The 12,627-nt window shown below is 36.6% G+C and overlaps 1 protein-coding gene across 2 annotated transcripts; it reads right to left on the bottom strand.

The window, feature by feature from the left end:
* Positions 1-541: 541 nt before the first annotated feature.
* On the bottom strand, positions 542-12,488 carry LOC18438505 (plasma membrane ATPase). Of its 2 annotated transcripts, XM_088853543.1 has the most exons (17): positions 12,123-12,488; positions 10,419-10,538; positions 8,877-8,975; positions 8,606-8,743; positions 7,953-8,267; positions 6,811-7,137; positions 6,610-6,729; positions 6,372-6,494; positions 5,873-5,977; positions 5,476-5,785; positions 4,842-5,080; positions 4,661-4,693; positions 4,467-4,548; positions 4,205-4,365; positions 2,779-3,135; positions 1,853-2,035; positions 542-1,127 (listed from the first exon to the last, which is right to left on the bottom strand). In XM_088853543.1, exons 1-16 carry the CDS (start codon positions 12,174-12,176, stop codon positions 1,883-1,885), a joined length of 2,736 nt encoding a protein of 911 aa, XP_088709669.1. In that variant the 5' UTR covers positions 12,177-12,488; the 3' UTR covers positions 542-1,127; positions 1,853-1,882. The 2 variants fall into 2 exon arrangements, with proteins under 2 accessions (XP_088709669.1, XP_020525755.1); XM_020670096.2 differs by lacking the exons at positions 10,419-10,538; positions 12,123-12,488 and adding an exon at positions 9,548-9,653.
* Positions 12,489-12,627: the final 139 nt, after the last annotated feature.

The raw sequence follows: 12,627 nt of genomic DNA, 5'->3' as shown, positions 1-12,627 counted from the left end.
TCTCTCTGCAAAACTATCTTATTGATATGTAATACATAATCTCTCTCTTTCTCTCTCTCTCTTATTGATATGTAATACATAATCTCTCTCTTTCTCTCTCTCTCTCAGTGAAGGCTATATGGAACCAAAACAAGGAGTCAAATACACCTATAAAGGAAATACTATACAAAAAAACCCAAAAAATTGCAGGCAAAGATTTTCTCAACATCAAATGACCTTAAAAAAATATTAAGGAAAAGAGAAAAAAAAAAAAAAGAGATCCAAACCACACAATATCGAAAGACAACAAATGACCTTAAAAATATATTAAAGAAAAGAGAAAAAAAAAAAAGAGATCCACACAATATCAAAATAAAATGGAAGGCAACAAACTATATATAGAGAAAAGAGGGATGATTGCATTTGATAGAAAGAGTGTGATTTCATTCGACAGAGAATGCTTGAACTTGAAAGAATGAGAAAAGGGGAGAGACATGAAAAGTTGTTAGAGACAGAGAGCATGGAGGAGTAATCACAACTAATAACATAAACAAATGGCATGTTTTATATTACCCCATTGATGAATTAAAAGCCGCGAAAAAGATAGATTATAAAAATTATTCTCAAATATCAACTTACAAACCCTCCTGCCTAAAGAAAAAAGATTGATATTTACAGAGAGAAAAAAAAAAAATAGAAGAATACAAATAATCTTCTACTTAAAATTCAAAGAAAAAAGATTAATATTTAGAGATAAAGAAAAAAAGAAAACACAAGAGTGTATAAACAACCTTCTACTAAAAATTCCCCTAACTTCTAAGTCCCTCACATTACCCATTTGTCTCTCTCTCTCTCTTGCTTGATTTTGGTGAGTCAATGGGCTTTTTTTCTCTCTTAAACAGTGTAATGTTCTTGGATGGTCTTGATATCTAGACCCTTCAATTCAACTTCACCACAGACTCCACATTGTTGGATGGTCTCGATATCCAGACCCTTCAACTTCACCACAGACTCCACATGCCCCTTTAGATTGTGCAGTTCTTGAAGCTTGTCACCACAGACTCCACATGCCCCTTTAGAGCATGCAGTTCTTGAAGCCTGTCACCACATACTTCACATGCCCCTTTAGAGTGTGCAGTTCTTGAAGCCTGCCCATAACACCACCACATAAAACAGTTTGATATTATTTACTTTGTCATTTGAAATACAGACATATTAATTGAACATAGAGAGAGAAACTTGCATCAAAGACAGAGAGAGCAGTGCTATTAGAGAGAGAGAGAGAGAGGCAAATAGGGCCATTAAGATAAGAGTATGTTAGCCAGTGTGTGTGAGAGAGAGAGCAACATTGACAGGATTGAGATAGAAGGAAAAACTTTATGTAAGGTTGTGACCCCATACTAATAAGTAAGGTTCACCTAAAAAATCTGATAGAAAAAAGCATTTTGATGTTGGAAAACTTTCTAATTAATCATCTCGATCTTGAGACTGATGTACTATAAAGAAAAGGAAAATTCAGTCTTAAAAGTAGTGCATATTGTAATTATTTGAACCGTCTGTTTTAAGATTTTCAAAGGTTTATGGATCTACTTGATCTGCATTGTTTTTAGGAATTTAAATTTCACAATAGGTTTAAACATGAATTTTCAAGCCATATTAAAATTTTAACTATATCTTTCAACAAAATTTAGAGGTACGCCTTACTTATACAGCATAAGATAGGCACTGTACAAACCTCACCCAAGATAAATAGAGTTGTGCCCTTTAGAGAGAGAGGGAGAGACTGCATTATGTTAGTGTTTTAGCATTCACAAGAGAGACTGAGAGTTGTATACCCTTTTTTGTGAGAGAGAGAGAGGGAGATGAGCCAGACCTAGCAACTTCGGCACGACGCTTGGCTTGCTCAGCAAGCTAGGTGAGCTCCCTGTAACTGGTCTGGTAGTTGAAGAGCTGTGACGGCTCTGGGGGGCTGCAGGGTGTGGAGGGTGCGCTGGGCAAGTGCCCATTGCGCCTCTCGCTCACCCTTCCCGTAATCCTTTTTTGTTGTGAAAGCAGTCTGCACATCCAAAACATAACAACCATATCAAACAAACAACCAATGTTGAGATACTAACACAAAATGGGTTTGAACTTATAATTTATATAGTTTGGGTATATATTAACATTAGTAGGAGCCAAAAATATGAAATGAGTGTGGACATGTTTATTCTCAATAAAAAATGTACTAAAAAATCCTTGTGTAGAGGATAAAAATTAAGGTTTGAGAAAATAAAAAATTAAAAGAGCAAAATACAAGAATTTATATGGTTTAGCAAATTCAAATTGCCCTACGTCTATAGGATGGCAAAATTCTCTTCTGTTAATTGGAAAAGCACCATGCAAATATGGAGAAAATAAAGGCTTAGATAAAAGCATCTAATATCCTTTAAATTAGAATTCTAGAGGGATGTAGTGACCATGCTGTATTTTAGAGAGAGAGAGAGGAAGACATATGAGCATAGTGAATGTAAGAAAAAATAAATAGTGCAGTGAAATGAAGTAATAATGATGAGTGGAACTTTTATGTCATTTTATAAAAGACGGCAACTTGTTTAACAGGTAGTCCATATTAGTATGAGAAATTGTAGCACTCCATTTTGTATGTTTTCTCCATGATATTTCATCACGCAGTACCACAAGCAAACAAGAAACAGAGACATCAAAGAAAGCATATCACAAATAAAGGATGAGAGAGAGCTATAAAGCACGGATAGATAGAGAAAAATAGATAGATGTAGAGAATCAAAAGGGGGTATATGCCTTGTTTTGGAGGAAGGAGTCCCATGCCTTGTCACTGAGGGCATAGCGAACCACGAATTTGAAGATGTCGAGAGGGAAATATGTGATAATGGAGTAGAGCCAAATGACACCAGCCCAACCCCACCCAATGCCGGCGATCCTCGCGAAGCCCCAATTTGCATAGACAGCGATGAGGGTGGCAATGAGCTGAGCGAAAGTAAAGGCAACCAGCAGCAAGAGGCCAGGGCGCTCGATGAAGGAAAAGCTCCTTGATCGGGTGACAAAGATGAGGGCCTGGCTCACGATGCTTACTTGCAAGTACAGTGCCGCCATGAGCTCGGTATGGTTATCCTTGATAGAGTGGACTCCAAACACGTCCTGCACACAAGCACCACGATCACCATCACCATCACCACGTCACATTCAAGGATTTACTTCTAAATTTTTGTTTCACTTATGTACCCCCAAAAGAAACAACCTAAAAAATGATTAGATTTCCTCTACTCAAGATTGGGAATCTTAAAGAAGTACATAATAATTCAATGATAAGTTTATTTTCAATATCCACCGTTAGATGTAAATTGAGAGTGTTGGGTGTGTGTCATTGACTAGGCACAAACTTCAAAATAAAATTTATCGAACAACATGATGCATTTTAAGCTATTCAAATTTCACATACAATGGTTGAGGATGATTGCGACCTGCTTGTACAAAAAGTGAATGGTCTATAGTATTCAATCCCTTTAATTATTTGAAATCGGCTTTGACACCTTAAATAAAAGAAAAAATATACAAAGAGGGTTTAAGGAGGTCACGATCACTCTTGTCCATCAATTTTTTAATTAGACGGCTGTAAGAGTGTCATTGACTAGACTTGTAGTTCAAACACGAAACATTCTCGAACTTCGTAACAACCCCAAGCTATTTATTCTACGATCTAATGGCTAAGAGTAATTATAACTTCCATGACTAAGAGTAATTATAACATCCTTGTAACAAAAATAAAGGATACAATCCCTAAAAATTTTACTGTTATCTCTACAAAAATTTTCGCAGATGATATACAATCCCTATATCTTAAGGGGCCGTCACTTGGTGTGACGGTTAAAGACTCGGGTAGCCAGCACAAAAGCGTGGGTTTGAGTCTTAAGAGCGGCCACTTTGTGTATAAAAAGCTAAAGGTTAGGACCGTTTTTAGCCCACCCCTTTTGGGACCCTGCATAGGAAGGACCAGCACCCGATTACCGCCCTTTACTATATCTTGACAAAAAGAAAAAGCATATTGACTCAAATACACACGCTCTTTTTCTCTCTAACACGTTAACGCATACAAACATGTGCCCTTCCTCACTTTCCTCTGCGTGACTGCACACATGCCCTCCCTCTCTCAGCTAGTATCTATCAATCTCTCTCTCTCTCTCTAGTGGGGTGGCGTAGCGTGGCATACCGAGAAGAAGTCAGTCTTGTGCACCACCCAGAAGAAGACCACAGTCATGACGGCAAGGTAAGTCCCGAGCACCACGCCCGTTGTGAAGATTTCCTTCAATTTCCAGCTATCTGGCATTGGCGATGGCTTCACTCTGTCCTTTGAGATTGTCATGATCGTCCCTGTATCACCACGACATTCACATTACTATAAGTTTCACATGAACAAACAGTTTGGATTTTCTCAGTATGGAAAATGGACGGATGAGATCATTGTCTCTTACCGTCGTTGAGGATGGCGATTACGAGAATCATGAAAGGAGAGAAGTCGAACTTCCATATGAGAGCAATCAACATGAAACCCAACTGCCATATTTCTCCAAAAAATATATCACAAACATAAGGAAAAAGAAAAACCAGAACCAAAACTTACAAAAATAAAATGGCAAATAGCACAATTTCGGAAGTCGGAACGTACCACCATACGAATGGTGATAGAAACCGCATATATCTGTAAATAATAAGCCAGTGTTTCAAAAAAGAGTAAGAAAAGACAAGCAGAACATTAACAGGGATGGATTAGAACATTAACAGGGATGGATTGAGAAAAAGAGATTCAGTATAATAGATAAAGGAAGTACGAGAGAGAATAAGGATACCGTGTAGTTCTTCATCCTCTGGAAGATGGCTCTGCTGGTGAGAACAGCACCCACAATAACACTGAGGCCAGGCTCGGTGAGGATGATGTCAGAGGCACTTCTAGCAGCATCGGTAGCATCAGCAACGGCAATACCAATGTCGGCTTTCTTCAAGGCAGGGGCATCGTTCACACCATCCCCTGTCATACCACATATGTGCTTCCTCTCCTGTAGCTTCTTCACAATCTCATACTTGTGCTCTGAGAGAGAGAGAGAGAGAGAGAGAGGAGCTAATTATTAGTCCATGCTCTTCTTCGTAGGTTAGAATCAAAACCTTAAAGCCATAGATTATTCAAATCTTCATTATTCAGAATTTAAAATCCAAAAGCTATTATCTTTTCATATTTGTACATCTTCATATATAAAAACCCAAAAGCTTTTGTCTGTTCAGACTTGCTCATCTTCATAGTTCATAATTGAAAACCCAAAAGCCATTGTCTATTAATACTTGCACTGCACTTTGTCTTTAATTGAGAAAAAGGCAGTCTCAAGTAGTTAGTGGTTGTACTTATGGAGTTTAAAAATAAACCCCAAAAAGTGTGCTTTGATTTAGTCCCTACAAGCACGTGCGTGAAATTTTTTGAGAATTTATTACCAGGAAAAACTCCAGCAAAACCATCGGCCTTCTGGATGAGCTCGTCAACAGGGAGGCCAGCCAGTGATTTGTCCTTGCTCTGGCTGAGCAAAGAGGACGAAGGGTACATGTTGGTACCCATTCCGAGCCTTCGTCCCGTCTCCTTGGCAATGGCGAGCTGGTCACCTGTGATCATCTTCACATTCAAACCTAAGTGGAGAGCCCTCTTGATGGTCTCCGCACTGTCATGCCTTGGAGGATCAAAGAGAGGTAACACCGCTACAAACTCCCATGGCCCCCCGGCGCTCTCTTTTGTCGCCTCCGGCACCTCCTGAATCATCCATCAAACACATAATTCAGCTCTCTCTCACTCTCACACACACACACATCCATGATAACAAGAAGGGAGAGCAATGACCTGTCTGGCAACAGCCAGAGAACGAAGCCCACGATCGGCATATTTGTCAATGATGGAGTGAACCTTATTCCTGGCATCCTCTCTTAGGTTGCATAAATCCACAATCTGTATTATCATTTTTCAATATAAGCAAATATGAATTTCAGTAAATTATGCAAACTCTTAAGCTAAACCCGCTTCCAAACATCCCAACAATTTCAATCCCTACTGCTGAACTACCTAAGATAAACAAAAGGAAACATGTCAAAACACACCTATGAGATTAACTAGTTAATATACATATGATTTTGATTTGGAATAGTACAAAAAGTATAGAATGTTAAATAGTTGAAATGTGAGATGTATCTTCATAAATTTCCCATAAATAAAACCACGTTCTAAGTCAAACAAGAGGAAGCTGTTTCACACTAATGAAGAGTAATGTATCCTTCTAATTTAGGATCTAAACATGAATAAAACAAAATCTGAAACTAATTGATGGAAATGTAGAGTATCTCACCTGCTCTGGTGCACCCTTGCTAGCACGATGCCAGGAACCATCAGACTCGATGTACGTAATGGCGGTGCGCTTGTCCACAGGGTTGAATGGCAAGAAATGCACCTCCTGTATACCTGCCCGAGCCTGAGCCAACACCATGCATTTGTAAATTTCCTCTTTATCTCTCTGAGCATTGCATTCCTTCTTATTCAATCTCGATTGTTTCTTCTTGGTGTATAATAACACAGTTGAAGCTTACCTCCTTGGGGTCAGCCAACATGCTGACAATTGCAGTGTCAATGGCATCCTGGTTCTCGACTCTCGATGCCCTGGCAGCAAGCAGCACTGCCTTGTCCCTGTCCACATCCTTTGTGAACACCTGTAACCCAGATTTTATTTAGCCAAGATGATCTCTACCAGAGAGAGAGAGAGAGAGAGAGGAAATGTAAACCAGGAGTACCTCGATCATGGTCTTGTCGACAGTAAGCTTGTTAAGGGTTAGAGTTCCAGTCTTATCACTGCAGAGGACATCCATGCCGGCCATCTCCTCAATGGCAGTCATCCTCTTGGTGATGGCACCTTGCTTTGAGAGCCTGTGGGAACCAATGGCCATGGTAACAGAGAGCACAGTGGGCATGGCAATGGGGATTCCACCAATGAGGAGGACAAGGAGATTGTCAATTCCATCCCTGTACTTCCTATGTTGAATTGGGTACATCACTATGATCTCCACCAACATTCCCAAAGCAATTGAGCAAATGCAAAAGTTACCAATTGCTGCAAGAACCTGCAAATTCCCAATACAAATTGATGTTAACATTCTTTTCTCCTGTAGTTTTTACATGTTTCCTTTTAAATAATTCTGGGTGAAGAAATGATAACACTTCATTCTTATCAGAATTCTCCTGCACTTTTTGGGACGCAACATGTTATAACTAATAAGTGCCTGCTAATGCGTAGTCTTATATGCACTTACAATTTTCCTTGAGGCTTAGAAATCCATTAGTTTTGTGTAAGTTTGAAAGAAAGATTGGAAGAAACTTCAAAATAAAGAATTGGCAACATACTGAAAATGTTCTTTCTACACACAAATGAAAATAATGAAAACTAAATTCAAATAAAATGAAAATAATGAAAACTAAATTTCAAATAAAAACTGTTCTCTCTTTTCTTTCTTTTTTTTTTTTTGTGTGTAAGATTTTTTGTTAAAAATTTTCCCAGAAAATCCCAAATTTCTGTAAATTGACAGAGTTACTAAGTCCTATCCATTTTTGGTATTTGAGTATGGACATCATATTTATGTTTTTCATTATTTAAATGACGCAAGTAAATATTCCAAATGCATTTGTTGGGTATTCCAAAGGTTATTTGTTAATCTATTGTTAAATATCTTATTAGTAATCTCTCAAAAAAGTTTCATAGTCATCATCACCACCACTATTATCATCATCTGAGCTATATCCCAACTATTTGGGGTCGTCATTTTCTACCATCTTGCTATATTAAGGGTTGTACTCTCAGTCAGACTATACCCTCAGTCCCAAAATTTTTTTATAAAACTAATTTAAATTTATACTAATAGGTTTATATACTTCATCTCACCTTTTGGAAGTGACCAACTTGGTTAGTAGAGTCGACGAGATGTGCCGCCTTGCCAAAAAAAGTGTGGACACCAGTAGCAATGACAATGGCTTCGATTTCACCTTGCTTGCAAGTGGAACCAGAGAACACCTCATCTCCAGGATGCTTAGTAACCGGAAGTGACTCACCAGTTAAGGCTGACTGATCAATCTTTAAGGGATCGCCCACCAAAAGACGAGCATCAGCTGGTACAATGTCTCCCAACTTTATGCTTATAACATCACCAGGCACCAAGATAGCAGCCTCTTGCTCACTCCACCTCCCATCTCTAAGAACCTGTTGAAAATAAAGTAACATGAGAAGAAAGAGCCTGGTTGTCAAGCCAAAATAAGTAAGAGTGGAAAGTAAAACATTGTGGTAGTCCCCTGGTTTGTTTGTTTCTTGTAAATAAAAATGTATCTTTCATTTAGCAAAAGTATTTAGAGCTTCTTGCTCGAGTATTTTTAATTTTCACAAACACCTAGGAATGCAATCTCAGGGACATTTCTCCACACAAACTCTGAGAAATTTTTCTGAGCCCGACCATTGACACACAGAATCGGATGTATTTCTACCAAGCTTAGACAATCTTATTGACTGTTTTTTTTTAGTGTTAATGGAAGCAGTGACTTTACCTTTGTCTTTGGAGCAAGACCAGCCATTAGAGCAGCTGCTGCATTTCCAGCATTGTTTTCTTCAATGAAACTGATGGTGGAGTTGATGATCAATAGAACAACAATGCCCACAAAGTCTTGCCAATCTGGTGGCTTCCCCTGCAAATTTCCAATTACAAAATTTCAGTTTTAATGTCATATCTCTTAACTTAATATTAATGCTAAAATCAGATAGCTGAACTCCAACTCATAGATATATGGCCACAGGGAAGAAGTATAAAGTAGTAAATACCCCTCCATTTGCCAGAGCAATTGCTATGAGAGCTGCCACTTCCATGACCCATGATAGAGGATTCCACATGAAACCCAAAAACTTGAGAATCTTGCCTTCCTGTTAGCCAAAACCCCAAATTTGAGTGAAAACCATAATTTTTTTTTTCCTTTTTTTTGTTAATCAATGAGGAGATGAGAAAAATTACCTATCCAACTTCTTTGAAATTCATATGAACATGCATAAATGTTAGTATTGAGTGAGGTCTTTGAAATTCATATGAACATGCATAAATGTTAGTATTGAGTGAGGTGAAAAACGTATTTTAGCCTAAGATGGTTAAAATGGTGACACCTTATATAATATAGTGCCCACACTTCCTTGAATTTTTCCATAATTTTGAGTCATCAAATTATTTAATCAAATATGTAAAGCTTTTTGAACATCAGAAATTGGTGATTGTGGATATATATATATTTTTTTATCAATAATGGTATCTTTTATGATAAAAAGTTCAATCTTCTTCTTTTTAGTCTTGCCGATTTTATTTACAAGTATCATCATTTTTTACCAACAAAATTCATACTATGTGAAATTTTGTTGAGAAATTCATCATGCATAATACCTTTGATAGTCCAAATAAAACCCAATTCCTTTATATTTACAAAGGAAAAAATAGAGAAAAAACTTACCTTCGATTGAACCCAATCCAAATTGGGGATTGCTATTTACGCCCAATTTTCTCTATTTGCACCCATGCTTTTGCTCTTAAGCACCAAAACAAATGGGGCAAAAACCAAATGAGAATTTCCACCCAAGTCTCTTAAATTGCGCAAGAATGTTTTGTTTTTTATTTCTATTTTTTTCTCTATTTGCACCCATGCTTTGCTCTTAAGCACCAAAACAAATGGGGCAATACCAAATGAGAATTTCCACCCAAGTCTCTTAAATTGCGCAAGAATGTTTTGTTTTTTATTTTTATTTTTTTGGGTGAGTCAATGGGGAGAAGCCCTTGCCTTATTAGGAATTGAGCAAAATTTTTTTTTTTTTTTGGACGAGTCAATGGAGAGAAGCCCCTACCTTGTTAGGAATTGAGTCTAAGACATAATGTTGCAAATTGTCAAGTGCTAACTAGTTAAGCTGGGACAAGTTAGTGGTAGGAAGAAACTCAAAACATTAAGTTATGGCGCTCTACCACCCTATCTACCTAGTCTCGAACCCATTCCTAAGGTTGCAATATTTCTAATGCTCTTTTTCTTGAGTGTTAAAGATTTCTAATTCTCAAAATAAAAGATGAATTAAAATGGAACCTAATTAATTTTACATATTATATGGTGAACATAAATATGAATGGGCCCTTGTCTTCGGTGGTCAAGGTGGTTGAACCATTTAACATATCAAAAATTATGAAATGAAAAATCAAATAAAAAAATCATTTCGCTTTATTATTCCTATAAAAGAAAAAAAAAGAGGGTAATGATCTATGCTCTATTAAATATCAAAGTAAAAATTTTTAAAGCTAAAAGAGAAATAGAAGTACACAAAACTTGACAAGGGTCCAACCTTTTTTTCCTCTAACTTGTTTGGGCCAAATATTTGGAGACGCTGCTCCCCCTCCTCGGAGGACAAACCCTCTTTGGTGCATTTCAAATGCTCGAAGACTTCCTCGATCGGAATCTGTTCCTGCAATTTACCAAAAAAAAATAAAAAAAGGAAAAGAAAAAACCCTTAGAAGTAAATAAATCGATGAACAAAAGTTGAGAAATATAGTCGTGGCCATCAATACGGCCCAGATGCAATCTAGGATGTTGGGCTTACACTATCCCATCAACTCATAGACTTACAGGATCTTTAAGTCAAAATAGGCATACTATATTATAATGGGTGCGGTTTGTATAGAGCTGAGGCTCTAAACAATCAAATTTGAGCCTACCTTCAAATAGTGTCAAGAAATGTGGATTCAATATTGGAAATATTTTGCTCGCCTTAAAATATATTTTTATCTTTAATTATAACATTTAAAATTTCAAAAATAGTGTAGATCGAGCAGATCTATAAAAACTTGAATAACTTAAAAATTAACGGTCAAAAAATACATTACAAGATACGCTATTTCCAAAACTTAAAATCCTTTTTTTTCTCAAGTCTATGCATCTTGATGTCGAGATGATCAATTTGAAGATATTTGAGCATCAAAACAACCTCTTCTAGTGAAATTTTTTAGGTAAGCTGTAATTTGAATGCTTAGAGCCTAAGCTATATATAAACTTTTCCCTATTATAATATAATATATAGCCATATACTCCGCTCCCTTGCAATTTTTGAGTTAAGAAAGGCTATATAATATAGTATGTAGCCATAAAATAAACACAACCATCTAATTTCAAATCTAATGGTCAAAATAAATTGTGACCACCTTATACCAAAGGTAAATGTCTTATTGTAAACATTTTTATAACATATAGCCATATAATCAGTGTACAAAAATATTCGCTGGACTCGGCCAAGTCTGGAAACACCTGACGGTAAGCTTAGCTAAGAAAATATTGTTTTTTAACTGATTGTTGATGCCACAATGTTAGGGCTTCTTCATAGAGGTGTGGGTCTGGGGCTTTACATTTTTACATAAGGTTGTAACCTTAAAATATAGAATTAAAAAAGCACATAAAAAATTTCATCATAAAAGGTTGTTTGGATGTTGGAAAACCCTCTAATTAATCACCTCAACATCGAGATGTATGAATAACAAAAGAAAAAACGATTTCGAGCCTGCAAAATAGTGGATCTTGCAACACATTGTCTGGACTATCCATTTCCAAGATTTTCATGTGTTTGTAAATCTACTTGATTCGAACTATTTTTAGAGAGTTTAAAATTTTATAATTAGATATGAAAATAGATTCTAAGCCATCCTAAGAATTTTTTTATATCAAAATTACATCTATCATAAAATTTAGAGATGCACCTTGTTTGAGGTTGCAACTTATTATTGTCAAACAAACAAAAAAACAAAAAAACAAAAAAAAAAGAAGAAGAAGAATGTTGCAACTATATGGAAACCACACTTATATTTGTATTGTATATACTATATTTATGTAAGCCCTGAAACTGTGAACCCCATGGGGTAGGGAAAGAAAGAACCAACCCAAATAACATTAAACAAAAAAGAAACAAGAAACATAAGAGGTAAAAACTAATCTATCATCTATTTCGAAAAAAAAAAAAACTATCCTGTGTGTGTGTGGGTGAGAGAGAATAGAGACTTACAAGATCAACAGCATGAAGAATGTCTTGGAGGGCAGTGCCTTCATCATCTGCCATCTCTTCAAACCAACAAAAGAGAGGATTCAGTCCCTTTCAAAATCTCTCCGTCTCCCTCTCTCTATGTGTAAATAAATATATAGGTATCTCCTTCACCCACCGATTGCCCTCAATTCTAAATCGATAAGAATTAGATTACATTGCCCTCAATTCTAAATCGATAAGAATTAGATTACATAAAAACCGAAAGTTAAGGGAATCCAAAAATCAAGTATTATCAACTTTCAGTTTCCGTTGCAATCAAATTTGTCCTACATATATAGTACGTATAGGGTTATTTCAATTATGATATATCCACTTTCCTACCAATGGACAGAGATTTACAAAGTTATGATAGAGAGAGGAAAATAGGATAATTTTAAGGAAGCCTAAGGAGAGGAGTACGTGTCGGTAATTGGGTGTGTGTGAGAGATATTCCCCAAATTTTTAAGAGGCATATTAATCTCCCTCT

Source organism: Amborella trichopoda, chromosome 12, assembly GCF_054954075.1.
Source record: "Amborella trichopoda isolate Santa Cruz 75 chromosome 12, AtrichopodaSantaCruz75HAP2 v2.0, whole genome shotgun sequence".
NCBI lineage: Eukaryota > Viridiplantae > Streptophyta > Magnoliopsida > Amborellales > Amborellaceae > Amborella > Amborella trichopoda.
Note: the sequence above shows the minus strand (reverse complement) of the source record. Positions and strands in the feature narration are given on the sequence as shown.